This window comes from Pyrgilauda ruficollis, unplaced genomic scaffold, assembly GCF_017590135.1.
Source record: "Pyrgilauda ruficollis isolate IOZ18807 unplaced genomic scaffold, ASM1759013v1 scaffold83, whole genome shotgun sequence".
Taxonomy (NCBI): domain Eukaryota; kingdom Metazoa; phylum Chordata; class Aves; order Passeriformes; family Passeridae; genus Pyrgilauda; species Pyrgilauda ruficollis.
This window is the reverse complement of record NW_024530266.1, coordinates 1,042,067-1,069,951: the sequence shown is the minus strand read 5'-3', so window position 1 is coordinate 1,069,951 and position 27,885 is coordinate 1,042,067. Positions and strand designations below refer to the sequence as shown.

At 39.7% G+C, this 27,885-nt stretch overlaps 1 protein-coding gene across 13 annotated transcripts in view; it reads right to left on the bottom strand.

Annotated features, from left to right (window-relative positions):
• PCNT (pericentrin) overlaps positions 1 to 27,885 on the bottom strand; it is a 71,401-nt gene that overhangs the window by 35,699 nt on the left and 7,817 nt on the right. For 8 of the 13 annotated variants that reach the window (XM_041487690.1, XM_041487691.1, XM_041487701.1 and 5 more), the window contains exons 5-28: positions 26,998 to 27,141; positions 24,532 to 24,696; positions 21,785 to 24,238; positions 21,607 to 21,699; positions 21,219 to 21,395; positions 19,947 to 20,202; positions 18,096 to 18,154; positions 17,747 to 17,921; positions 17,014 to 17,150; positions 16,365 to 16,476; positions 15,406 to 15,438; positions 13,520 to 13,784; positions 13,200 to 13,287; positions 12,440 to 12,656; positions 11,340 to 11,578; positions 9,985 to 10,451; positions 8,193 to 8,769; positions 7,326 to 7,559; positions 6,197 to 6,361; positions 4,416 to 4,550; positions 3,722 to 3,873; positions 2,229 to 2,443; positions 1,566 to 1,792; positions 137 to 299 (exon numbers count right to left, since the gene is read on the bottom strand). In XM_041487690.1, the coding sequence (XP_041343624.1) occupies positions 137 to 299; positions 1,566 to 1,792; positions 2,229 to 2,443; positions 3,722 to 3,873; positions 4,416 to 4,550; positions 6,197 to 6,361; positions 7,326 to 7,559; positions 8,193 to 8,769; positions 9,985 to 10,451; positions 11,340 to 11,578; positions 12,440 to 12,656; positions 13,200 to 13,287; positions 13,520 to 13,784; positions 15,406 to 15,438; positions 16,365 to 16,476; positions 17,014 to 17,150; positions 17,747 to 17,921; positions 18,096 to 18,154; positions 19,947 to 20,202; positions 21,219 to 21,395; positions 21,607 to 21,699; positions 21,785 to 24,238; positions 24,532 to 24,696; positions 26,998 to 27,141 (6,949 nt within the window). The remainder of the gene's footprint in view (positions 1 to 136; positions 300 to 1,565; positions 1,793 to 2,228; positions 2,444 to 3,721; positions 3,874 to 4,415; positions 4,551 to 6,196; positions 6,362 to 7,325; positions 7,560 to 8,192; positions 8,770 to 9,984; positions 10,452 to 11,339; positions 11,579 to 12,439; positions 12,657 to 13,199; positions 13,288 to 13,519; positions 13,785 to 15,405; positions 15,439 to 16,364; positions 16,477 to 17,013; positions 17,151 to 17,746; positions 17,922 to 18,095; positions 18,155 to 19,946; positions 20,203 to 21,218; positions 21,396 to 21,606; positions 21,700 to 21,784; positions 24,239 to 24,531; positions 24,697 to 26,997; positions 27,142 to 27,885) is intronic. The other 5 variants (XM_041487694.1, XM_041487703.1, XM_041487699.1 and 2 more) reach the window with 4 other exon arrangements.

Here is a 27,885-nt window from a genome sequence, read left to right as displayed (position 1 = left end):
GAAACACAATCACCAGAAAGTAAGATGAAATGTTAGATTTAGAGCCCAAGAAATCCAGGAAAGCACATCCCAGATATCGGGAGGAAAAAGCTGTGGGTAAATGACTCTGCAATCTCACTCAGGTTCTGTTTCTTACCCTCTGCCTTATGAAGCTCCAGTGCCAGCTGGTTCTTGGCCTCGCTCTCCTCACTGAGGCACTCCATCAGCTCCTGGTGCTGACTCACCACCTGGGCCGTCTCCCGATTGCGGCGGCTGAACTCTTCCTCAAACTGTGCATGGTTTTCGTGCATCTTCTCCAGCTGCAAGTGAATAATTGCCCCAGCATCAGACCTCAGATGCACATGCAAGGTGCAGGTAATACTGCAGACATTGCAACAAAAATCTCAATTTTTAAATAACATTTAGGCATTAAGGTCCAAGTTTTGAAGTTTCATTTCTGTAGAAAGTTGACTTTGACCAAAACCTCTGGACACTTTGGCGAATCCCTGTACTTGCCTACCAGTATTTTTGCCACAAGTCCTGCTTAGGAACATAAGTTTCTTCACTGTGCATAAAGAGAAATACCTCCCTATTGGCTAAACTGCTTACCTTGACACTTCCTGAGCCACTTGAAATTCAAAGCATCCTTACACTTAAATTCCTCAAGGGAATCAGTCACATCTAACAGCCAGTGAAGTCCATATATCATCAGGCTTCCAAGGAACACCCCCGGCAAGCAAAGTATGCTGGATCACAGCTGATGAGGGTCACCTAGAACCCAGATCTGCCACAGCTTGGGCAAGTGCTTTAACCACAAGTTAGCTACGTCTCAGTGGAACCATCATCAGTCCCTAAAAGTAAATTTATGCACCTCATTCTAAGAGGGACTTTTGAAGATGGTGAATATACATTTCACACAGACACGTCTCTGGGTTTGACAAAATACCCAATGAGTAGATTAATTTCAGACATGTTTTTCCCCTTCCCATCTTCTCTTCAATCAGGGACTTCCTTACCCAACAAACTAATTATTGTCACACTAACTTAAATCCTCACTTGTATACAGTGCTTGTCAATTGACCCCAGAACTGCAGTTGAGACACTGCAAAAGCCAGTATGGAAATACTCAAGCTCTTTTATGAATGCACTAAGTGCATCAACTTTTGTCACAATTAAAGCAGCACATAATTACAAGGACATTTGTTTGCTGCTATCTACATATTCCCCAAGCATTCTGACCTTGGACTGAGTTATCGTGAACCTGCTTATCAGTGTAGGAAAGGCATCAATGTGAAGTGTGATAAAACACCCTCAAAAAATCTCCTTGTCTCCTGAAGTTACCAAATGAATTTAAAATCCTAGTTTAAATCTTAAGGTGACTAATCTGTTGTCTTCCCACAGGATCTGTTAAAAGGTTAAATACACAGCCTTAAAACTGATTTCACATTTTCAGTGTTATACACAAAATCATGGAATGCTTTGGTTTGAAAGGGACCTTTAAAGACCAGCTAGTTTCAAACCCCTGCCATGAGCAAGGACATCTTCAACCAGACTAGGTTGACTCTGTAAAGATTAAAAAGCTTTACTTGTTTAGTTGACTCTGAAACCAGTTCCAGAAGTCTCTCCACTGCAGTGCGCAAACGATGACAAATTTTCAGTATCGCTTCTTCACTTTCAAACGCCAATTCTGGCTTTGCAAAAACACTTTCACATAAGTATTGGCTCAGCTCAGACACCTCATCAGTCCCTAGAGACAGCTGGTTGTGCTCTGTGAGAGTTTCATCAAGCAGCTCCTCTACTGAAAACAAGGAAGCTATTGGAAAACACAGAAAAGCGACAAAATTGGTCACCCAGGAAACGGACATCAGGCAGTGACATGGTCCTGGACATGCACAACAAAACGAGAACTTGGACCCATCAACAACTCAATGTTGAAAAATCATTAGGGTTTTTCACAAGGTTTGGCAATCCTGTGCTTTACATCAGGACCTGGAACTCTGCATTCACCAAGTCCATCTTTCCTGCCCCATGATCTATCCAAGCTTTTCTAACAACATTTTAGTAATTGCACTAAGAATTAAACAGAGAACACTGGCAGACACTATCTTAAGTGTGGATCAACTTTGAAAGACACAAACATTGCAAAGAGAGATAGTCTCTTTTTGATCTTCATCCATGCAAAAGGATATGAAAAGGCAGTTTTCAAGAATATGAATTGACTACATCCAGGTTTGCTGATTTGTACTCACCTTTTTCTAGGTGATGATTTTCTTTGGCTTTGAAATACTGCATGAATCCCATTCCTTCCATAATACTCTGTGCTTCTTTAGAATCTCCAGAAGGTAGACTGTCATCAAGGCAAAGACCAATCTTGCTACAGATAAGGTCCTCAATAACCATTGTAGCCTTCACCACTTCCATAAGCAGTTTCAAAACGTGCTGATAAGATTCACGCAGTTTTTCCCTAGAACAAAAACATGTTAACTTTTGAAAAATTGCACACACTTGATCTGAAAGACACTTTGAACCTTCTGTAAACCTGACAGCCTGAAATGGGTATCTGCCGTGGTTGGCAGTTATCAGTGAAGATCATTCAGATGACTCACAAAAAACAGGTCATTTTTAAAGAGCTGGCAAAGCTGATGCCTTGTCAAGGCTGACCTAGAACAGAGACAAGACGGAGTTAAAGAATAAAGTAGGGATTTATTAGAAGCCCTCAATGGATGCACCTTGGGCAGCACAAGAGCCCAGCCAGGGCTACACCCAAGATGAACCAAAATGGTCACAAAATGGACAGCAGGTCACGGGGTCTCTCACTTTGATAAGTTCTGGTTGATTTGCATATTGGAGTTAATTGTCCAATTAGCTTTAGCCCATGAAGTCCCATCCTTCTTGTTTTTTCTCTCTTCAGTTCACATTGTTTATGCTCTTGGGCCTGAGATTGGGATCCTTTGTCCCCAGCTAGAGAAGGAATTGTTCTGTCTCCCTATTCTGTGCAGAGAGCTCACTGTCCCCAAATATGAAGCTCAGAACTACACACTAAAGCAGCACAGAATCTGAAAAATATAAAAGCTAAAACCTAAGGCATCACAACAAAACACCTTTGTCATCTCCACAGGTAGATCCCACAACAGTCACAAGCATCTCAGCCTTCCATACCGGTGGAAGCACCAGCAAGGAAGACACTACTACAGGAGGGGAAGCAAGGGGTCTACTACTACAGTAGCAGTGACATCAAAATAACTAGAGGGTGTTCTGGCAGACCTGACAACAAACGCTCTATTTCTATTTATGAAAATATTTTAGTTTTAAGATTAATACTAAGCCAGTTTCTGAAAGATGAGAGAGGGAATTCTAGAAGCTCATTCAACATGACAGCTCCTCTAATCCCCATGACATGTCAAACCAATCCACTTCATCTGAAAGCCTCTTGGTCACAGAACCTCTCTCCATTTTTTTAGATTTTTTCCAAGATTAGAGACAGCAGAAACCCCAAAACACCAAAGTCTTCATCACACTGAAAGAAAAAGAGCAAGAAAAAACCCAACTTGCTCTTAATGCCAGACTAGGTTGATAATTAAAAAAACCTCAAAATAATCTGCAATTAAAAGAAATATATCATCCTCCAACACTACTATTTTGAGATGGCTTAATTTTGCTTAGCTATTGATTTCTTTAAGAGAAGTGAGAAAACAAGCAAATAGAAAAGCATTAAGCATTATGCAACCAAAGATGAACACACCTTTCCTCCTTGGACTGCTCAATATCAGATCTCAGCAAGGCCACCAAATTTCCTCCTTCTTGGTTTTCCCTGCCCCGCCACTGAAGGAGTGTCTCCAGTTCAGAGTTGGTCTCCCCTATCTCATGCTTTAAAGAGGCCACTTTCTTTTCTAGCTGTGGAAATACAGTGACAAAGTCAACAATTTCACCTAGACTTTGCTTTATAAACTCTACCTGAAAACAAGTTTCTAGAAAAATTACTCATCATCTTATATTTATTTTTTCAGGTGGTACCTATGCCAGATTAAAACATATGATCACATATAAATAAAAATACATATTTGTATGTATATACCCATCCCCACCTCCAGATTTTGCTGCCAAACGAATTACTGCCATTTTGTCAGAAACTCTGTCTCATCAGTAAATTAGCAAGTAAGTAAAAATATTTATTTGGGAGAAAACTGCAAAGACAGAAAAGCATTCTGCTCCCATGCCAACATTCTCAACCCTCATCAAGCCCTACAAGAAGAGCTGGAAAGAATAAGGCATTCCCAGTCAGGAAATTCTTGGTGTTACTCTGTTTCCCCCTAGTCTAACACACCACAAGAATTATACCTGCAGTCCCTCTATACACATTGGGGCAGAGAGCCCTGTGCTAAAATACAACCCCAAAAGCACATGTAAAATCTAGGTTTAAAGTATTTTCTCCACACCTGGTTAATTATTGCTGCTCTTTCCTGCAGCTGGGCTGATAACATTTCTTGCTCCTTTTGGTAAGTAGCCTGTGCCTGAATCAACATCTGCTCCTTGTCATGTAGTGATGCCTTTTTTTCAGCTTCAAATTCTTCCTGCATAAATCACATATACTTGGATTTACCGAGAGAAGAAAAAAGATGCCCAAACACCATCACCATCCTCCAAAAATACCTCAAACATCCCCTGTATTTTTTTCTGTATTCTTTAGAAATCACCTCTCAGAATAATAAGAAGTAACTTACACATCAACACCTCCAAACAACAAAATTATGCTGAAACTGTGATCAAAATCAAAAATAGTGTGGCCAGCAGAACCAGGGCAGTGACTGTCCCTCTGTATTCAGCACTGATGAGGTACAGTTTTATCTGTGAACACCAATACACTACACCTATTTTTCACATTGGCAAGTCAAGAAAATAGCTTTTCCCCATGGCAAGAAATAAGACTTCAGAGCAGAAGACCTGAGATGGATCCTCTGCAGAAGACTGAGCCAGTCTTTGCCCCATGCTCTAGCAGTTAGGAGGGTAAAAATGAGCTGACACAAAGGGGTAGGATGACTTCTCTTGACCTAGAACATGGCATTTTGTGGACAAAATCTCTGAAGCAGCCTGCTTGTTCTTCTCAGAAGCACATAGAGAGTTAAGTCAGAGCACAGACAGCAATTTTGAATACCTCAAATCTGCTAGGGAGGCAGAGGGAAGAAACCAAGGGAACAGGCTGGCATGAAGACAACTGCATAATCAACACAGGGGAGTGGGAAGGAAAAGGCTTGCTGTAAAAACCTGTATCAGCCCACAACACAGCTCAGTCTGACACTGCAAGGAGATCCAGCCAGTCTCTTCTGGGACAAAACACTGGTTAGCAAGTACATGAGGCAAAAACCCCATCTGAATCCACAGACAGCTGCACCAGCAGGAGAATTGGCCCTGGAAAAGCTTCAACAGAAAGTGAAGTTTCTGGGGTTGCAAATGCTAACTAAGGCAGCATAAGAGAAAAAAGCAGGGATCATTTCTGGAGTTTGTGCATAACCCTCAGTCCAGTCCCAGCTTCTGTGAGCTGAAGGCTGGGGTTCAGCTGGGGACAGCAGTGCCAAATATACCTGCAGCAGCTTTGCAGGACACATTTGTGCCCTCTGTTTCAAAAGACAGCTGCACCAGCCAGAGAGAGGTCAAACAGTGATCAGGACTACACAGAGGGCCAGAGGCAGGAAACATCTTGAAAATGCTTATCATGATGTTTATCATGAAAGCAGAGATTAACAACAAGAGTAACAACAGAGTATCTCACAAAAAGTTCACTGCCATCACACACTTGGTAAAAGCTTAGGTAATACTGAGTATTTTGCCACATAGACACAGTATGTGCAATAGGTGTAGGATGATAGAAGGGCACAGTGTCTGCAGACACTGAGAAGAAAAAGTCTCAAATGACAAACTGAACACGTACACAAGGAATGCTGCTTAGAGCATGCTCCACTGATTGTTTTGGTTTTGGCTGAAGGACATTTCATATCCAGTTCAGGACTTGAAGACAACCCTGAGGTAAAGACAATTGCTCACAGAACACTGCTTTATTTCCAATGCTGTTTTTCTAGTTCTAACATTGTGAAGCATGGGAGAGATCTCACTCAGACTGCCATTTTAGAGGCTGAAGAACAAAAATCTTACATCAATTGCTCTTTTTCAGTGAAACACACTCCCAGTGCTTATTCAGAAGAGCATTTTCACCAGAGCCTACCTTCAGCTGTGCAATTTGCTGTTCCAGCAGCAACTCTGACTGACACTTCAACAGCTCAATCTCCTCCTGGAACTGAAGCTGCTGCTTCAATTTTACCTCCTCAAATTGGGCCAGAAGAGCTGTTCTCACAGATTTTACTTCAGAAGCTGATGCAGAAGCATACAGCTGCAGACAAAGAAGGAATACAGAATATTTTAGCCACAGTGTTAGAATTAAGGAAAAAATGAAAACCAAATGAAGCCAAACCAAACCCATCAAGCTAAACCAAATTCTGTAGTACATTCACAATCCTCAAGGTCATACAGGGCTGCTGTCTATCACCATGCTGAGTATAGAAAAAAGCAGGTTGATAAAAATAGATAAGCAACCAGGCATTAGGTATCAAGTATCTCCTGTATTCATGAGACCATCAGGTCAGACTAACCAAGTATTCCTGACTTACTCTTTCCAACAGACACTTCTCTAAAAGCAATTAAAAAAAAAATAAAGAGGAAAGAAGGGGAGAGAAATACAGGAAGAGCATATTTTGTTCAGATGTGATTTCCCTTGTTCAGATGGGAGCAAACATTACATATCTCTAATAAAATTATTCTGGGATACAATAGTGAAAGGTCTGAGAGATTTTTGGTCGTCTAAGGGTTTTTTTTCCTACTGTTTTCTCTAAGAAGAGTCACTGTACTCATCAGAATACAAATCCTGTTTCTAGGATGATGTGCTTGAAGACTGGATCACCATTAGGACCTTGCAGGAAACTCATGAAACTTCCTCCCCAGACAATCTATTCTTCTAAAAGTGATTTAAGAGTTATTTGGAACATGATCAAATTTTCAATTTAGTAAGTGAAAAAGCAAAAGTTAGTAATATTTTAACTTAATGTGTTCTGTGGTTATAGCTGGATAAAGCTCATTTTGTTGGTGACTTTTCCTACTAAGTGAGTGTAATATAACACTACATGAGTGTAATACAACACCAGTGGCTGCTTGCATCTGCACAAGTCAGATTGTCTCCTCTTACTGTTAGCCTTATTAAATTCCAAAACCATCTAGATGTACAGCCCTATCTCTAAGCTTAATAAAACTGAATTTACTTTATGGATTGTTTTGGGTTTAGGTATTAGCAGCATTCTGACCTCTTGCTCTTGTTCATGCTGTGCTTTTAGTTTCCCCAGTTCTTCTTCCAACTCCCTGGAGAACTGTTCCTTATGTTTCCTAATATCTGCCTCATGAAGATCCTGAAGCTCTTGGAGTGCTTTCCTGTGCTTCTCCTCCATCTGCAGCACTTCCTCACGTAACAAATCCAGAGCCAGACGTTTTTCTTCTTCCAGCAGCTGCCTTTGATTTCGAAGAGCTGTGTTCAGATCATCCTGTGTAAGCAGTAATTAAAAAAGGGGGAGGGAAAAAAAGAAGTACGTTATCTTTGCAACCCATTTGTCAAGCACATGTCCTGCTGCATCAAAGCTTTTAAAATAAGCAGGAACAATATTGTTTCATTAAGGATGAGCATACATATATATACATACTCTCTAGAACATTCAAATGGGTTTATTTTTCTTATCTAGCAGAAGTTTTGTAAATCATTGCTTATTTAGAAGGATCTTTGGATTCCTAGAGATGTGGCTTAACCTCCAGAATGGCATTTACTTCGGTCTAATCACTTTCTGAAGAATTACACAATATCTCTACCAGGGAGAGAAGGTCTGAGCAACAAAATGGAGACCCTCCAATCTTCAACACATTAAAAGATATACCTCATTTGTGCCTTTTCCAGAAAAGATACAGAAAACTCGTTAGACTGAGCATTTGGGGCAGGAAGCAACAGATGGATTTAATTTTCAGCTGGGGTTTCCTGTTTCAGCTCATAATATGGCCACACACAATGTATCAGTGCTGGCACAAAGAGGTTGTGAAAATATCCCCTGAGAACAAAGGAAAAGGTGATCCCACACAATGTGTCAGAAATTTCACCTCCTATATGCCAGTTTTTCCTTCTGACTCACCTTATGAGCTTCTTCTGCTTCAAGAGCCATAGCTCTAAGCTTTTCCATATTAACAGTAGCCAGCTCAATTTTCAAATTATTCTGGGAAAGCTGAAGTTCTTCAGCATGCTTCAATTTCAGCATCTCAATCTCCCGAAGCAGTTGTGCCTGATAGATTTTATCCTGCTCTTGGAGCTGCTCCCTGTGCTGCAGCTGTAGCTTCTCCAGAGCCCTACTGTGCTCATCTCTTATAGTCTGAATTTCAGACAGGTAGGAAGACTCCAAGGAATCCAGATTTGATAAGTGTTTAATCTCCAGCTCATCAATTTGGGCCTGATGCTTTGTCTGTAGTTCAGCAACACAACTTTCAAGCTGAATCTGCTGTTTACTTTCCAGGGTAGATTTAAGTGTCTCAATTTCAGCTTCGTGTTTTGCCTGAAAATCAGCTGTCAGAGACAAAATCTGCTGCTTATGCTTCTCCTCTAACTGCTGACTTTGCAGTTCCAGTTCATGCACATGTTTCTCTTTCAGCTTTTGGAGAAGAATCTCTTGCTCAGTTGTGAATTTCTGAGTCATTGCTTTGTGCTCCTCCATAAACCTGTATTATTTCCAAGAAAATTAAGAGACTGTTGTCAAAAAAGTAACTTTTTTCTTTAAAATAGTTGAGTTAATAAATAATAATCCAAGGAAAAGAAATAGACCTCACTTAGCCTCCACAAGTTTTACTTGATGCTTCAAATACAGAACTAAATGCAAAGCAAGCCACAATGATGATTTCACAGCCATATAATTAAAGGCTTCTGCAATGTCACTTGGGAGTATCTGGTTATTACTACAGAAACTGGCACCCCTATTAACTTACAAATACAGAGCAACATGTTTGAGAAATACTGCCATAACAGTTATATCGTGGTGTATACACTGCTACATCTCAAATATGCTGTCTGCAAATAAAGGAAATGTCATAACAAACACATCTAAAAACACCTGGTAAAGACAGACATAAAACCACCGTGGAGGTGTATGTGGGACACTTGGGGGCTCCTCCAAACCCAGCTGAATTCTGCTTAAAACTTGATGCAGAAGATTTAGTATCTGAAGTTTTTTTTTTTACTGCAATCAGTAATTACAGTGTTTTTTTCTTTACTGCAATCAGTAATTACAGTATTTTTGCATGCAGACACCAATAACTAAAAAAATCCAGTTATCTAAAAGTTAAGTTACTGCTTTCAGTGCTTTCTTACAGTCATTATTTCTTCAGTCTTGTTCTGTGAACATATTTTTGGGGAGGGAAGAAGGGATAAAGTTGAATCAATGCATACAAATACTAACAAGTTGTTGTTTACTTCCCTTAATTCACTTGAAACAACAGGTGTAGGAAGGGGAAGAAAAGCAGTAGTTCCAGGCATCTAACCAGAACTAAAGAATACCAAAGGGGGCCCCATCAACCTCAGCATTCAATGGCTAGCACAAGCTTCATTCACCAGGAAAAGCTTGTTTACATTCATTCCAATTGTTTAAAAACACTTAGTGAATTTTTCCACTTACATGTCCCATTACACTTTGAAGGCTGGTATCTGATTTTCAGCTGTGTTGTACTCATAGCAGGCAAAACTTGACTACATTTTATTTGCTAGACTAGATGAAATGCCTTCACACAAAGCAACACCTACAGCAGATCATAAGAGACAGCACTGCTTTACATGTGTAAGTCAGACAGTGCCATCAAGTGACTACGCTGCACTATCACTCATTAAGTCTAAAATAAGACAAAGCAACTCTAACAATGAGTGAACTTCTAAGGGAAGCTTACTTGTTTTGTGCTTCCAGGAGTTTCAGTGCACACTCTTCCTGCAGGCAGAGCGTGGCCTTTTCCATTTCTTTTGCCATGAGGGCTTTGGCTGCCTCCAGGTCAGCTTCGTATTGCTGCTGAGCTTTCTGCACAGCCTGGGCACCTGCAAGGTTGTCCTCCAGCTGCTGCAAGTTGTTTTGCTGCTCCTTCACCAGCTTCTCCAGCTCCAGAATTTTGGCAGCTTGGTGATCTTGAAGTTGAATCATTTCGGCTTCACGGAGTTCAAACTGTTTTTTTAAGTTCTGTTTCTCAGATTCTGCTCTGGTTTGCAGTTCTATGTGCAATTGTGATAACTTCTCTTCTGCTAGGATTCTCTGGGCCTCGCTTTCACATTGCCATTTCTTCTCTTTTTCTTTGTACATATTCTCTACTTTCTGGACTTCTTCTCTTAATTCCTTTTTGTGATCCTCAGCAATTTTATATTTTACCTGTGAAGACAATTATTTAAAAGAAAAAAGAACAAACCACCAAAACCAAACTGAAGTGTGTGAAATGAACACTCTCAGGCATTTAAGGTCTTGCGAAGATTAAATTCTTGTAGTGAAGTAACCCTTCCTAATGAAAGTAAGGCTGAAATGACCATTTATAAACTGACATGGATTAAATTCAATGCATTATTAAGAATTAATGTGGGTTATGAAGATAAGAAAAAATTAAGGCAGAATTCTAGAATTAATATGGTACTCTATGTTGATTTCTCTTGAGGTCACTTTTCAGGAGTTCAACTTACACAGCTATGGGCATCTTAGGTGCATATTAGGCATAAATAAAAATCCCTTTTAAACTTCTTTTAAAAGCCACATAAAAAGCATGTAGCACAAAAACAGAAGACAAAGCAGCTAATGATTGCTCCATGACAGAAGGCAAAAAAAGACTTCTCTGGCTTTCTCCATCAGTTTCTAAGCCTGGAAAAGGATACACATATCCACGGCTCTTTAAAAAGGGTGGAAAGGAGGACTTGATAAATAAGAGCTTCACTCATCTAATTCTCATAAACATTCAAATATGGAACAACTTAAGCAATGAATTAACATTTATTCTAAGTTTATCCTCAGATGGAACAGCTGATTTAACATGTAAGAGCGACAGTACTGTGTACAACTGTCTCAGCTCTCAGACTCTGAGGTACAAGAGTTACACCAAAACAGAAGTGTATTCCGATATTTGTGCCTATCCAACAAGACCATTTAAAGCTTTAGTTACTGTCCCCAAACCAGGGACTTTCAAATTCAAGTGCTGCCTCTCTCTCCCTTGGCCTTCCTACCAGGCTGGATCTTACCCAACTCTACACCAAGCAGTTCTGTAGTGCAAATTACCTTTTCCATTTCTTCTTTCAGATGCTTTTCATTTTGCTCAGAAAAATCTTTTTGTTTTATAAGCTCTTCCTTTAAATGCCTTATTTCCTCTGAGAGCTCTGCAATATGCTGTTTCTCAGAGTTGGAGAGAGCAAGTTTGGCTTTGTGCTCTTCCTCCAGCACAGACACTTGCTCAGCCACCTCCACCTCAACCTGACGTGCTACCTCTTGAACACTCTGGAGACACAGTTTGGTGATTTCTGGAAAGAAAAAGAAAAAAAACCAAAAAATCCAAGCCATACAATAAAATGACATTCTGGAATTAATTTTAACAGCTCCTGTTGATGCATAGAAATAAAGTTGAATGTTTTCGGCTGTGCAATTTATCAGTAGCCAAGCTAAATACAGGACAAGGAGAACCCCTCAGCTAGATGATTTTATACTCTGTTCCATTTTATCACCACCTTGGGAATTTATCAGTATTAACACAGAATAATCATAAAACCTGTGGTAGGACCTCCCTCCTTATCTGCAACAGCCAGAGGAGCAGACTCTCTTTCTGGGCAATGTAATGGCAGATTTATGGAAGTTTTATCTCCTCTTCTGCACATCATATTTACACAAAGCAATCTCTAAACATTCTAATTTAAGCAGTTTTGATATCCTCTCTAGTATTAAAAATAAATAATTGAAGATAAGAAAAATAAGTGCAAATTAAAAAAGCTCTACTAATCCTTTTAGCCAACATACAGCGGAATACAATTATACCCATGTATGTTAAATTAGCTAACTAGGTTATGTATTGTTGGTCCAAATGTTTGGATGACTGTGCCCTTCTAGGCATCAAAAATGGAAACCTGATCAGCTCCTTTTAGGAACCGTTCCACAGTTCTAGTAGTTTTTACTGCAGAATAAACAACTTTAGGTCACCACATCTTCAAAAGTACAGCTCAACGTGCCCATAAGCGCTCAATGAAAGGGATTAACATCTGTTAAATGTTCCCCATAGTTTAGGGTAAACTAATAAACTGAAAACTTCCTCAGATAAGCCTGTTTAAATAAAAATATAAGACAGACAAGCAGCTTACTGTTTCCCTTCCCAGTCTGTCAGGCCATCCTACCTTTAGACTGTTCTTCTGAAAGTTGGGCATGGAGCTGCTCAAGTTCTAAACCATGCTTTCTTTTCAAGGCCTCAATTTCTGCTGCATATTTGTCTGACAAATCCATCTTCATTTTCATCAGGTCCTCTTTATACTGAAGTGCAAGGGAGGATCTCAAGGAATCCAGTTCATGCCTGTGTTGTTCTGTAAGTTGTAGCTGCCAAGAGGCAAGTCCTTCCTACAGAAAGAAAGGGTTAGGAAGAGATCTTTAGCTTCTAAGAAACCATGGTGAGAATCTTCCAATAAGAGAAAGCAAAATTCCTTTTCCAAACTCTTAATCAACTTGAAACAAGTTGAGCAAAAATGTTGAGACCTTCAGTTACAGCAAGGTGCATGAAAATAGAGGCATAAATGTAAGAGGGGCCAATTAGCATCTTGGCTTGAAGAGAACAAGGACAGGAACAATTACTAACAGCATGATAAAAAAGAGAAACACCACAAATTCTCCACTGGTGAAGAAGAACTGATAAGTTCCTTACCCAGCACAGGATAACCCAAACAGCACATAAAATTACACAGCACTGTTTCAGCTGTTCTACTCTACAGCCTCTCTGAGGCTGAGAGCTATTTAAAGTTGGCAATTCACAACATTCTTGTCAAAAATAATCCCTACTAAACACCTACAATTAATTTTCTCTTTGCAAGAGCTAGGAATCAGATAGCAATTTTCATACAGGTCATGTAAAGAACAGTAGAACTTTTAATATATCAAAAATCCTACCTGTTGTTGTGCAAGTTGTTGGTTGAGCTGATCAAGTGCAACACTTCTCTCTTTCTCAGCAGTTTCTTCAAAAAGTGTGACAGAAGACCTGAGAAAAGGGTTTTAAAGTTTAAGACTGTGATATGTCATGAATCAAGTTAAATTTACCTGATGGTGTAGTACTGAAAGTAGGCAAAGAGCAACTATAACAACTGCTCAGGACTGGGCCATGGCCCAATGCTCAGTCCCAATAGGTTTAGATGCTAACATCATCTTTTATGCTAAAGAAAAAGAAAATGGAGGCATGCTGTCACAAAATGAAAAGAAAAAGAACAGATCACCTGATGTCCCCTGTTTGATCTTGACTCATTTCCAACACTGGCAGTGAACAGTCCGTCAGCTCTTGCGGTCTCTGATGCAACAAAGTCAATTCTTTTTTGTAGTTTTCTTCAGCAGCAATTAACTTGTTTTCAAAATAAAGTCTCAGTTGTTCCAATTCAGCTTCGTGCTCCCTGTTTCTCTGCTGACGCTGCTGCTCAAACTCCTGCTTTAAACATTCTATTTCTTTTACCTGTGATGCTCGAGCCAGGAGCTGCTCTTTTAGCTCTGGAACAGAGGCAAAGCCAACACAAGCACTAAGAACACATCTCTTTAGGCTAAGTTATTCTTAGAAGATCAGGTTTAGTTGCCAAGTGTCAGTGGTTTAGGAATGGCATTGTCCCATTAATATTTCCACTAAAAACACCACAAGCCACTCACTTCTCAATGGGAGCCACAAAAGGCAGAGATCACAGGTTGAGGTAAAAACCATTTAGTGGAAATAGCAATGAGATAGGAAAAATGAACTTCTGACAGACAAAAATTCCTTCCTCAGAAGACATTCTCAGTTACACTGCATTCAGAGAAATCACTCTCATGCCAAGAATCAAAATCACCAGCCCACTGTTAGCTCTCCTCGTTTTCTTGCAGTTCTGGACTAAGCTGGTAACAAGAAGAGTCCTGCACTATTGCTTGATCTTCACACCTCCTTGCTGCTGTAGCACCCAGAAGCAATAAATTATTCAAGAAGATTTCATCTGCTCCAGGCAAAACTATCCAAACAAAACAAACTGAGCATAAACTGTGCAGAAAACCAAAAATCACAGGAAGGAAAATAAAATGATACTTTAATGACAGTTTGCTACCCATTGCGTGCTCAGAGGCTGAACTGGCTGGATTAAAAGAATCAATCAATAAAACAGGAATGCAGTAAAAATCAGCTGCCAAAGCTGGTTCAGCAAGTTCCCCTTCTTCCAGAGAGTGAGAACAATGGCCAGCACTGCAACCTTTTCATTAGCCCTCTGGGAGCTTTCTTCCCCACCTTCTGTATTAAAGTAGCAGTAACATTTAGGTAAGTCAAAAGGTAGGGAAAAAAAAAAAATCTCAAGAGATAAGCTTTCCCAATAGCTCAACTTTCCAAATAATTCAAGTTAGTTAAATTGCAAAAGAACCAACTGAGAAGGGAAATACATTTCAAAAAGAAGTAACTTGGAGAAGTTTTTTAAAAATAAACAACTTGCCTAGAGAAAAGCAGTTGCTTATGTTACACAACAGAAACTTAAGAAAAGTTGATGGAAACAGAGGATGCCATCCAGGAGCAGCACAACTGATTGTCACAATGTGGTTTTGTGTAGCAAAGCAGAAAACGTACTCGTGGCATGAAAAAATGCTTACAATGCAAATGCAAACAGAAAGAGTTAGAGAAGAAATAAGTGTTCAAGGCCAAGTTGGATGGGGCTTGGATAGTGGAAGGTGTCCCTGCCCATGGCTGGGGTTGGAATGAGATGGTCTTTAAGGTCCCTTCCAACCCAAACCACTCCATGATTCTGTGAAGTAAGTCCATGGTTCAAGCCTGCTTCCAAAGGGAGAAGCTGCCAGGCACAGAGACCAGAGGAATCAAGTGACACGAAGTAACACCATCAATGAGGTAGGCAGGGGAAGTCCAATCTGACATGGGTAGGTTTTGCCTACCAGCAAAGTCTACTAGCACAAAATTAACCCAAGAAAGTGTTTCAATGTTTTGAACTGGCATGTCATTCTTACACTAGAGCAGCAATGCCATCATGCAGCTGCTGTGGTTTGAACCCCACCATCAACCCAAATGCATGGTCAAATCAGCACTCAAATGAAGAGCAGCAGAGTAAAACTAAACACCTTTAAGATCTCACACACCAAAAGAGATCCTCACCTGGACCATGGGCCTGCATTCTGGTCTCACCACCTTCATGAAAGATGAAGAAACAGAAAGGGTCCAAAGAATGGGATTGTGAGTGGTTAGAAACATAGAAAAACATGTGAATTATTGAAGATTGGGGTACAGAGAATTCCAGCAAATACAATGAAGTGCTATGTACCATAAATTCTATAATACCAAAACAAAAAGATGAAATAGTCAAGGTAAAGTCTGCCTAACAGAAAAAATTACTTAGTGTATGACCAAACCAAACAAAGCCCTAATACAGTTCAAAAGCTACCTGGAGTTATATGATTCAGAATATCTGAAACAGCATTTGAAGTATGTCACATGTGCCTTCTGTTCTAACTACCCCAGCAGAACTCAAGAACCTCATTTTAGAGTCTCAACACAAGAACACTGGCAGGGTCATGGTCTCTAGATTTTATTTTTCCCCAGAAGTGCTTTAATGTGTTAAACATGTCTGTAAACACACATCTAAGACATGTCATATTTTATTTCAAAAGTGTATGTCACCTCCAACCACCACACTGCAAAGCTGGCTGTTTTATTTAATACACCTGGGTCTTGAAACAGAAATACAAATAGGAGCATGTTACTGCACTGACCAGCATTTTCTCCATATTTTAATTACATGATACTTAATTTGACATTTCAATGAAAAACCTTTTGTTTTCACTAAATATTTTTATAGTGTGCAGGAATGGAGTGGGAAAGGAAAAGCACAGGAGTAAGCTTTTTCCCCCAGTTGTGCCATGCTTTTTGACACTGCAGAACCTGTCATCTGACACTAACTCACCTCAACACAGATACAGATCACTGGGCTACAAGCCACGGACATTGTGGCCTTCCTGTGTGTTTCTGGTAAAACAGCTAAAAGCATTTTGTGTCAGTAATGTGTCCTTCTGTATGAAGGAGAGGCAAAAAATAAAATGCATCAGTTATGAACATACCACTTAGCTCCTGGCGATTTGCTCGGGTACTGCCAAGCTGAGACCAAAGCTGCCTGATTTCTTCTTGTGACTCAACCTTGAGTTGCTCATGCTTGACCTGAAGCTGGTCCAGCTACAAAAAAAAACATGTTAAAACCAAAAAAACCACCCCACCACAACTTGTTAAACAATTTTGTTCTCAGGGCTTATTTTACATGCAAGAGACACTTCTGTCAGAAGGAGGTGGAAACAGTGACACCACCACTCTCAGCTCCTGACAGTATCAGAGATACCAAGCAGCAGCATCTCTTAACTCTTACACCCACTCCCCTGAGAGGCAAGAATTTGTTCCTGATGCTACAAGTGTATTCACTGGCAAAAAAGTAAGGCATTAGCCAGATTTAAAAAAAAAAAAGTGAGAACCAGAAAATTAGGAATATAATTATGGATAATTATGGATGAAGAGATAGCACTGAGTGGCACAAAAGCAACTGCATTCCAAAGGTTTTGAACTCCTATGGAAACTCCCAGAGTATTGACCTGCTTCATTTTCCTTTTTAAGTAACATCCCTAAATACAAACAAGTCACCCAAACGATATTTATATGGTCTAGTTTTTGTTACATAAAGGGAAATCAACTACTCTAAACTAGTAAAGAAATGTAATTTACCTCCTTCTGAAGATCCCGTTCTTTTTCTTGGCTTTTCCTCTTTATGTCTTCTAGGAGTTGGTTATGTTCAGCCTGCAGCTGCTCTTGTAACTTTGAGATGGCTAACTGGTGTTGCCTCTCCAATTCTATACATTGCACTAAAATTAAAAATTAGTTTTGTTACTCCCTCATCCCGGTTAATGAATAATGTGTACAACTTCTGTGCAACAAAAATAGACATGTATTGTCTCTAGCTTAAGCACTAGCTTTCAGGGAATCACAGAAATGCTTGAACAGTAAATTATTTGCAAGTCAAACACTTCCATGCACTGCTTCGTTGTTCTCTGCATCCCACACTGTTACTTAGCCAAGAGACAACCACTTGTTCCATTAAGCCTTAACTACCCACAATCCAAATGCAATTTTTTGTTAGAAAAAGCTTCTATTAATATTAATCACAGTTTTGATTAACTCAGCAACTGTCAAAACAGATTTTCAGACGGGAGCAGAAGAGCATTTCCCTTTAATATTCACCTTGCATCTCATACTCTGTGGAAATTGAAATGCAGCAATGCTATCCAGGTTTTAAACCATTTTTCATTTACAACCTTGTCTAGACAGTGTCATGCCATCATCCCAGTTTTTAAATAAGGCTACATAAATACAGCTTGTATTTGCTTTTACACATTTTGTAAAATGACTTAGCTATGTCTCTGTTCAATAAAACAGCTGCTTCCCAGAGCATGATACTTACTTTTAGATTGTACATTCTCAACAGAAAGAAGCCCCAGCTCTGCTCTGACTTTTTCCAAATCCATTTCCAGAGATTTCTGCAGTGCAATCATTTCAGTCTGATGTTTTTCACACAGCTCCTCACACACGTTTTGTAAACGTCTATCAGACTCTAATTTCCAGTCTCTTTTGAGGGTCTGAGAGAGTAAAACATGCATTATATTAAAGCAAACACGTTTAGTAAATTAATTATTTTTTTCTCCATTTATTTGTCCTTTACAGTAAATGTGTAGCAGATCTGGGACTTGTACCAGCTCTCGTTTTCTGAAAGGACCTTTCTTTTTTCCTTGTATAAAGAACAGAATTTGTACCTCTAATGCCTGGACATGTGTCTCCTCCATTTCCAATTCTATTTTCTTTCTCTGGTCAACTGTGAAATAAAATAGTTATTAATAAATTTACATAAAATAGTATTAAATGTTAAGTAGAAATATGGATGAGATGACAATTTTCAACATCAAACTCAGGAGTTAAATGGGCAGGCACAGAGAAGAGTAAGATGCTGGGTTATAGCCACACCTGCTGTTATGCTATATCCCCACTAGTTCACTTTAGAAAACAAACATTCTAGAATTTACAGCTGCAAAGACAACTCAGAAAGTAAAGTTCAATTTAACTAGTAAAGCCTGCTTAAGTCTAAAGAGAACATGATAATAAAAAGAAAAATAATCCTAAAGACACAAATGAATATTGATGTCATTTTAACATCTCACTGCACACCACTATGAGCACAGAATCTCCAGAAAGACAGAAGGAGTAGCATGCAGCAGCAGCAGGCAGGAAACTTCAAATTTCTTCTACAAATGTCTAGGAAAAAAGACTGCAAGACAGATGCCACTATCTGCTCAGTTATCACTGACACCAACAAATTCTTCCTTTCCAGCTCCTCCCTTGATTAATCCCAGCTTCTTGTTTGGCTCCTTTTTTGATTTGCAGGAACCCTGGAAAAGCCTATCAGCCATGTTGCCTAGGCTTATTTATAATATTTAATAGTTTATAATATGCAACCATTATTTCAAGTCTCTCCATGGGAAAGGAAAACAGAGAATAAACTGGTATTAAGTTACATTGGTAAAACACAATTTAACAGCACTGAAATTAAGAACTGCATCTTGACCTCCTCCTGCTCCCAGATCCCACTGTGCTGTCAGTTCACTGCACTACTGGTGGAAACAAATGGCTTCCTACTCTTAGGTCAAAAAGAGACACCCTTAAATGAATGTCTTCTTTCTCTTAGGGAAGGACAACTAAAGGAATGATTTCTAAACCTTATTTCAGAGCTCACAAAGGTGTGATGAACAGTGCAGAGTCTAGCTGGAGGCCTGCAACTAGCAGTGCTCCCCATGGATCCATCTGAATACAAGGAAAAACTTCTTACTGTAGGGTGACAGAGCCCTGTAACAGGCTGCCCAGAGAGGCTGTGGAGCCCTGCACATATTCAAAACATGCCTGGACACAATCCTGTGCAAACTGCTCTGGGTGAAGCTGCTCTAGCAGGGCTTTGATGATCTCCAGAGAGCCCTTCCACCCCGACCAGCCTGTGATTCTGTAAACTTCTTCAGTGAAATGCTGCAAGATTCACCTTTCTCCAGAAATTCCTCAAGATCTGTCATACAGGTCAAATATGGTCTGACCTCAACGAGGGAAATGCCAAGAGCATCAGCAGAAGGCCTTCAGTACTATGAGGTGCAGCTGCCTTCTGCTTATGCCAAAATACCATCTTATATAAAGTGCAGCTCAAAGGACACCCAGCTACAGGTTCTCACTGAGCCTTTCAGCTCTTTCCCAACTCCTTCCTAACACTGAGAGGGTAAGCCAGGAAGCATTCACATATCTTCTCAGAAAGATAACAGAGTGCTCACTTAGGGCAAGAAAAACCCTGACAAAACATAAGGGATAAGAGCTCTACTCTTTGCACTGATCAAGTTCTTTATGAGAACTTGGTCTAAAGCCTCCTGAAAGAAAGTAGTTAAGTTTAGCACTAATTTACAGATGAAGAACAACTAAGCTGCACAGCTTCATTTTCATATATAAAACATGCACTCTTGCACATGCCAGTCCTGCCCATGTTAGAGGTAACACCAGCTGTGATTCACAGCCCAGCTCTACACCAAGACAGGAACCTGAGCAGGAAAAAAATACTTATTCCCCAATTTGAATACCTAGCTCTTGCTGATACTTGGACTTAAGGTCTTCTTTTTCCTTCAGACACTGTTCTTTGATCCTCTCCCACTCCAGCTGGTGGCGGCTTTGCAGAATGGCTACCTCCTGAGCACGCTTGTCGTTGAGCATCTCCCGCAGCTCCACGAGGGCAGTCTCCTTCTCTTTCCTCAAGTTGGACTGTGTAAGCTCCAGCTGAGAGGTGTGCATATTGTTTAAGGTCAGGCGTAAAGCTTCCAGTTCAAGGCTGTGCAGTGTCTGCAGTGGAGTAAAAAAGGGTTTCTCCCTCCCCTCTAATGAAATGTGCTCGCTTTTTCATGACCAGTTTCAGTTTTGACTGTAAAACACATTAAAGTTTTGCCTTTCTGTACTTGGAGATGGTTTCTTTGTGCAAGGACCCTTAAAGGAATCCTTACAATAAGGTGCTATAATGATATTTGAATGTTTCTAGTGCAATGTAAAAGGCTTTCCTTACCTGCCTCTTAATTTCCTACAAAATATCTACAAAGTAGATATGTAGTTTCCTACAAAGTATCTTCCACTTCCTCACATCAAAGCAGAACACAAGCTCACCCCAGCCCCTTCACTGTCTATTGAAACAATTCCTTGTGTTTGCTGTTGTTTATAATTTGTTAACAAAGTAAAGTTCTAAGTGATACTGGAAAAGGAGAAATAAAATTAACCACTCCTCAATTCTTAAGTGAACTGACCAGTGTCCCAACAGGCTGTTATTAGACCTAACACTAGACATTCTTTCCATTTCCACCTCGCATTTAGTAGAAATGTTCAAAAACCCAGGAAATATAAAGAAGTAAAAGTCAGGTTTTCACACTTCAGCTTAACAAGAACGCATTCCTAATTATTAATAGTGAATTATTAAAAAGTGGGAGGGTTTATATCCTTTACAAAATTTACTTGTTAAATTCCTGAAGACAAAAAATTACAAAGCTGTTTTTTTCTCCCTTAAAATCATCAATTTAAAGTTTTCTTCAGAAAGAATGTTAAAATGTAATTAATGTTAAAATATATGTTACAATATATATTAAAGATAGCAAATATAATATAAAGTGAGGATTCTGGAGAACTCCTCTAAAATATATCTACTACCACCCACCAAGAGAACACTCCTTTTTCCTTTGGTTGCAGCACCATGTCAAAGAGCAGGTGTAATACCCACAAAAATTAAGGAGAAGGCTCCTTGATTTCTGTGTATGCTGGAGATCATCAAGTCAGCTAAGAACTATATTAATAACTGTGAGATTTCCTGTTTTTACCTGGGATTGGAGCTGAGCTTGCTCCTGCTCTGCTCTGTGTGTGGCTGCCATTTGCTGCTGGAGTTCATCTAAGAGGTGTCTCTGTTCCTCCTTTAGCTCAGCACGGAGCTTCTCCATTTCCTCTGAGTGTTTAGCAGCCAGCTCAGAGATTTCCCGCTCGTGCTCCCGTTCATGAACCTGCAGAGAATACTCTGATGAAAAGCTTCCTTCAAAATATCATTGTTTAGCCCTAATTATGGAACAAGAATCCTCCACTCCTCCTGACCCCAAATCAAAAACATCATGGAAAAAACCAATAGAATTTAGCATCTCTGAAATGTTTCCACTGCTCACATGACAATGCAAAATTACCTTATTTTTCCAAAATAAACCAAATTACACAATGTACCTTTTTTATTACAGCAATCTCTTCCTTTCTTTTTTCTTCCAACTTCTGTTGTTCTTCCACTTTGTCTTTTATTTCAGCATTTAACTCTTTTATCTGAAAACAGGCATACAAACATTTGAAATGGCTACCTTATGCATTCCAAAATCCCATGACTCCTGCAGTTATCAGGGTTTCCTACCTCTTTCTCGTGTGCCAAACTCACTTCAGTTAATTCAGCAAGGTGCTGAGTCTCCATCTTATCCATTTCTTCTTTGTAATGCTTCTCCATCTTGGACTGAGCCTCCTGGGCAGCCTGACAGGACTCCTGCAAGCGAGCCTCAAGCTCCAAATGAGCCTTTTTCAACTGGGCAAGTTCTTCAGTCAACTGGTTTTTTTCCTCACTGTATTTGGTAGTCTTTTCCTTTATTTCAGCAATTAGTTTATTAATTTCTTGGCTGCTGAGGTTTAACCTGTCCTCATAGCTCAGTCTTTCGCACTCCTGTATTTCTTTGATGTTTTTCATTTCAGCATTAAGCTCATGGATGTTTTTCTCAAGGTCCTCAATGATGCTAGCATTCTCTGCTAGTGCTTTTTCTGCTTTCAACAGATCCTCCTCCACATTTGATAGTTTCTCTCTTAAGGCTGTTTTTTCCTTCAACAAAAGTACTAAATTTTGCTCTTTCTTATTGATTTCAGCTTTGAGCAACTCCAGTTCTTTTAGCAATGTCTCTTCAGATATGGTTTTCTGACTCAACAGCTCTGCTGTTCTCTGGTTTTTAGCCTTCTGAGCATTAAGCTGGCTTTGCATCCCATCCCTTTGACTTTGCAAAGCTGCCAGCTGACAGCCAAGAAGAGCCTGCACTTCGCTTGTCACGGAATCAGAAGCTGATTTCTGCTCCTCAGCATCTCTCACTAAGTGCTGCATCACCAACATGTCACTTTCCTCCTGGAGGTCTTTCACCATTTCTAGCCAGGGAGAGAGGTTTGACACTTGCGTTAGAGATGGCTGCCCTCCATCCTCACTCTGCTGCTTTAGTAGAAGCATGTGTTTATTTTCAAGTTCTTTCTCCTTCTCCATTTTCTGAACAAGTTCTTTTTCACAACGGATCTGTGCTTCATGTTCTTCCTCCAGTTTTGCACGCCTATGAGAGAGTTCAGACATGGCTTCCTCCCAATTTCCAACAGCTCCTTGGGAGTCCTGATAAGGCATTTCCAAGGCTGACTCCTGATGGAGCAGCTCTGCTGGCTTCAGATGTCTCTCTGCCAAACCCATCATCTCATCATCCTCTATGTCACCGTGGTCCCCAATTTTATTTTGCTGCAGGGAGCCATCTGACACATATGAAACAAAGGTGTCTGCTCTCACCTCGGCCTCTTCAGAAAGGTCTTGAGCCAAGCCACTAAGACATGTCCCCTCCTCGAGGCTAGAGTTTAATGAAGAAGATACAAAATCTCTGCTGGGTTGTTCTAGGAGCACACTGCTGTCTAACCCCTGCATATTGCATCTGCCCTCTTCAATGGCATGGCCGTCCAAAGAGCAGGACCCATAGGACTCTTCTGGAGTTTCTGTGGCAATGAGGTATTTAGCCAATATACCTTCATCACCACTGAAAAGCCCTAGCTCTGACAAGGGTTCTTCAGACAGGTTCTCCCCTTCCCCACTTCCATTATCGTTCATCATGTCTAAATTCCTTGTTTCTTCTAGCTGATCCCTTGAGGAGTCATACTGGAACTCCACTTCTAGCTGATGCACTGGCTCACTGCTATCCTCTGACAGGCATGCTCTGTCCCACATCTCCTCAAGATCCACTCCCTGCAGCTGAGACTGCCCTGATAAAATCTGGTTCTCCCTCAATTCCAGTAACTTTTTATTGGAGACAATCTCTCCATCACGCTTTTGCCTTACATCTATGTGTTTTTCAGCTTCATAAAATTGCTTTTCATTTAATTCCTGGATGTAGGAATTCAGCTTCTGAATCTCTTCATTCAAGGCCTGTTTTTCTTTTTTGTATTGCTGGGCTTCCTTCACTTGCTCTTCTGCATAAGAAAGTTGATACTTAAGGCCATCAATTACATCCTTGTATTTAGTCTCTATTTCAGATTTTTCCCTCTGAAAGTCTTCCTGTTGGTTTTCAAGTTTCTTCCTCAAATTTTCTTTACTAATTTCAGATTCTCGAAGCTTTACATTTAAGTCAATTATTATGCCATTCAAATTCTGAATGTTTTCTTCAGAATTCAAAGCACAGAGTTCTTTCTTTAACTGTTCAAGTTCATTTTTATATTTTAAAATAATTTCTTTTTCATAGATCTGCTTGGCTTCTGCAATCTCTCTTCTGTGGCACTTCTCCAGCTCATTCCTCAAGTTTTCCAACTGTCTGCAAATATCCTTCTCATGACTGACTTTCAGTTCTTCAATATGTTGCTGTTCTTTCACTTTGGATAAAGCAATTTCTTTTTTTAATTCTGTTATTTCTGAGTCCCGGAGAGAAAGTGTGTGCTGTAGTATAGACAAGCCAGATCTTTCTGATGTCAGTAAATCTTGAAGACTTTTAATAAATTGTTCTTTTTCATCTATGCTTTTGTGTAGCTTTTGCATTGTATCTTTCATATCCTCTTCCATTTGGGCAAGCAGATTTTCTTTATCTTTGGAATTCTTAAAAAGAAAACATTACATATGAAATACACCAGGATTTCTTTTCCTTAAGCCTCATGTTTTTAATTTGCATTCAGAAATAACATTTAAGTTTCAAGTATCTATTTATGGCACTACTAGTTACACTCTTAAAGGAAACCAGACATTAAGCAGTTTCATTAACGTATGTTAGTCATCACAACCCCGATGAATTTATTTCTATATAAAAAGACTTTTTTCAAGAATATGTCACTATAGCAAATTCAAGTTACCATGAAATTTGAAATAATTTAAAAAAAAGAGTATGCTTTTACCTTTTGAGAAGACTCCAGCTGTACCTCCAGGTCATGTGCTTTCTCACGCAGAATCTCCAAGTGTGCATTTTGCTCTCTGAGACGATCCTGAAACAAGGACATTTGCTGCTGAGCTTCTAATCCTTCATTTCTCCTGAGACCTTTACTCCTCAGTAGCTCAGTAACCTGGACACATAAAAGGCACATCAGGAGAAAGTTTGTATCCAAACAACTCATACACAAGACTCACTGTAAGCAAATGTATTTACAGATTTACCCTAAATCTTTCATTCTCAAGGAATAAAAAACATCCTAAAAAGGCAGACAACATTTGTCATGTTTTAGATGCTATTACTTACTGACAAGATGCAAATGTTAGATAATTCATCCCTGTGGTGACTTTTCTAACATTATGAACCTATAAGTCTAACATAATAAATCATACTGAATTCCTCCAATATGAAGAAAACTCCCAATGGACTGGATGTGCCATTAAGAGGACAATGAACAAAACCAGTCTTCTCTGCCAAGCTTATTACTAAAGGTTGTTTTTTTCCTCTCCACATCCCTTCAAATGAAAGGAAAACATTTCTCCCATCAGGGTAACACAAAATATGTTTTATTTAATATATTTTTCTCAGATGTTGCTAAAACCAAGGAAGAATATGTAAGACAGTATTAGTGCTTTCATCTAATATCAAAGTTGACATCCTTCCACAATGTGCATCATCTCACTGGACTTATTTAGAACATGCCTGAAATGCTATTGAGGCTTGATCCTTGTCTTTCAATGGCTTATGGTGCAAATCCCAAACACCTGTTGAACAGCCTTCACTTTTACCACATTTTGCTGTTGCAACCAGAACTGTTGATAGAAAGCAGTATTTTTTGTTATTTTCCAAAATTTCATTTAGTAGGTATTTTTCAGGGCATAATCAACTCCCTTTAAGATAGCTCCTGGACTAAAAAGTCTCAGATTTTATTTTTCAATTTTTTTTAACCCTTTTCCCTTCCTATCCAGACTTTAAGATTTGTAACCCCATATCCTGCAAACCTGGAACACTTACTATACAGAAATATTTCTCTTTGGCATGTACTACAAAGCTCCAAGGACAACAAACACATAGTTTCAGAGAGAATAGCCACTGGAACTCTGAGTATCACCATGAAAGAATAAAGCACATTGAAAAATACATTTTAAAGCAGAGAAAGGCTGCAGTATGTGTCATTATCCAGGGATTAGATCCATGATTAACCTGTTGCACTGAAGCAGGTTCCTATGTGTCAAGGAGGCTGCTCGAACCGTGTCATTTTAAATTTCTTTCGTTGAGCCAAATCACATGACCAGCAAGTCACAAAACAGCACAGCAAGTTTCTGTCTAACAGCTGAGATGTTCCAGCTGCCCAAGCAGAAACTCACAGATTTCTCTGGCAAAGGACACATGATCACATGCAAGACCAAACTATACAGCAACAGTTGTGCACAGGCCACAAACCACTTGCGGCAGGACATTCCCCTGCCACAGAAGGGCTTATCTGTTCTGCCTATCAGCGAGTGCAATAGCTCAGGGCATCTCCCCCCTCACAAGAATTTGCTAATTGGTGAAATAGCTCAGGCCAGACATCTGTCTGGTAGTGAGATATTTCTGGCACCATGGAGGTGGCATTCCCAGCTGACAAACATCTTGCCTTGGGAGAGAGATTGAAGGAAGATAAGCTTGAATTTCTGACTGACAGACACTTAACAAACTATAAAAGCTACACCAAATTTTCACAAGGCAGAAGTCTTCTGCACGTTCTGTGGAAATGTGTGGGGCCCTTCCCCAAAGCTGGGATGCCACTTTGTGGCCACTCTCTCAGGGGCTGAGTGAAAGCAACCTGTGTACCTCCTCATCAGTTCTGTGCAAGTTACACTGACTCCTAATCTATACTATTTCTTTGCTAGCTGTAATATAGGTACCTTTATGCTGTGCACTGTTTCATGTAATCTTCTAGTAGTTGTTTTAACCTGTTTAAGGCCATTTGTCTGTTAATCTTCTGCCTATTCAGTAAATAATTGAATTTATGATAGACCTGATCTGCAATTCTTAAGAGCTCACGAGCCAGAGAGGTTTAGGTGTGCCTCACCTGAATTCAAGCTGCTGCCAAAAATCTGAACCTAAGGCAGGGCTTGTCTAATGCTTTTACTCAGCCCATAACACCACTAACAACATTGTGTAAAATTCCCTAGCAAGTGCTTAAGTGATGAACAAAGTGGTGCAATGACCTTCAAAACATTATGCAAGCAAGTGGAAAATCCGAGGATATTTCCAGGACTTCTCTGTAGCAACCAGGAAAAAACCCTGCCCTGCCCTGAAATCATTTTCACTGCTGTGCTGCAAACTGAACTATGAGGAGCTACATGATCAGCTCAATATTTTTATATTCACAGTCTAAAGTTGTTCTTGCAGTCTCTGTAAGGACATGCAAATTGGAGGAGAGGCACACCTGATGTAACTGGAGCTGTAAATCGCGGATCTGACCAGCCACATGTGAAGCCTCCTCCTGTACCTCATCCCGGTCTTTCTTGGCCTGTTGAAGGCAGGTTGTTAACTTCCTGATGATTTCATTCTGCTCCTGAACTGTTGTTTCCTACAAGGGTCAGAAGAAGTGCACTTTTAACATTAAGATATTCTTAACATATTTGGAAACAAGCAGGTTTTCTTGAAGCAAAGCCAATACAGAGCCTGTAGTTACATTTCAGTTTTAACCAACTTGCACCAAAGAAATCTTTGTGTCCAAAGATGATGGCAGGCATGAAGGAAGAAGAGTCTTAAATTGATCTCAGAGATGACAAACCAAATCAAAAGTGATTTTAAAGACAAATTATGGGACGCCAGCAATGAAATTGGTATTTTTACTTCCAAATGTGTAGCTCTCATTGACATAAAAAGCCATAAAGTTTTCAAAAAGGACATAATGAGTTTTTAGTAGCCCCTAAATTGTTTCCTATGTGCCTGCAATTCCCTTCAGTCATGTGAGAGGAAGCTGACGAGATAGGATACATTAATCCTATTTTATGTTAATCACATTTATCTTTTCAATTTATTTCTCACCAACAGCAAATGTCTTTATTTCCCCAATCCTAGAATAAGAAAAAGAACATATAAAGGGGAAAATAACTAGTCTTAGAAAGCACCTGGTAATAATTTACCTTTACATAGAACTGCTAGAGAAAGGCAATGCAAAATAATATTTTTTTAATATTCTGGAAGAGGACGCTGCTTTTTCCAGTACACGTTAGCAAGGTGGAGTACTTCTCACTAAAGAAACAACAGGTTCTTGAGTCTTGAGACCTAAATATTTTTAGGATTAAAATAAGGTACTATTATGCCA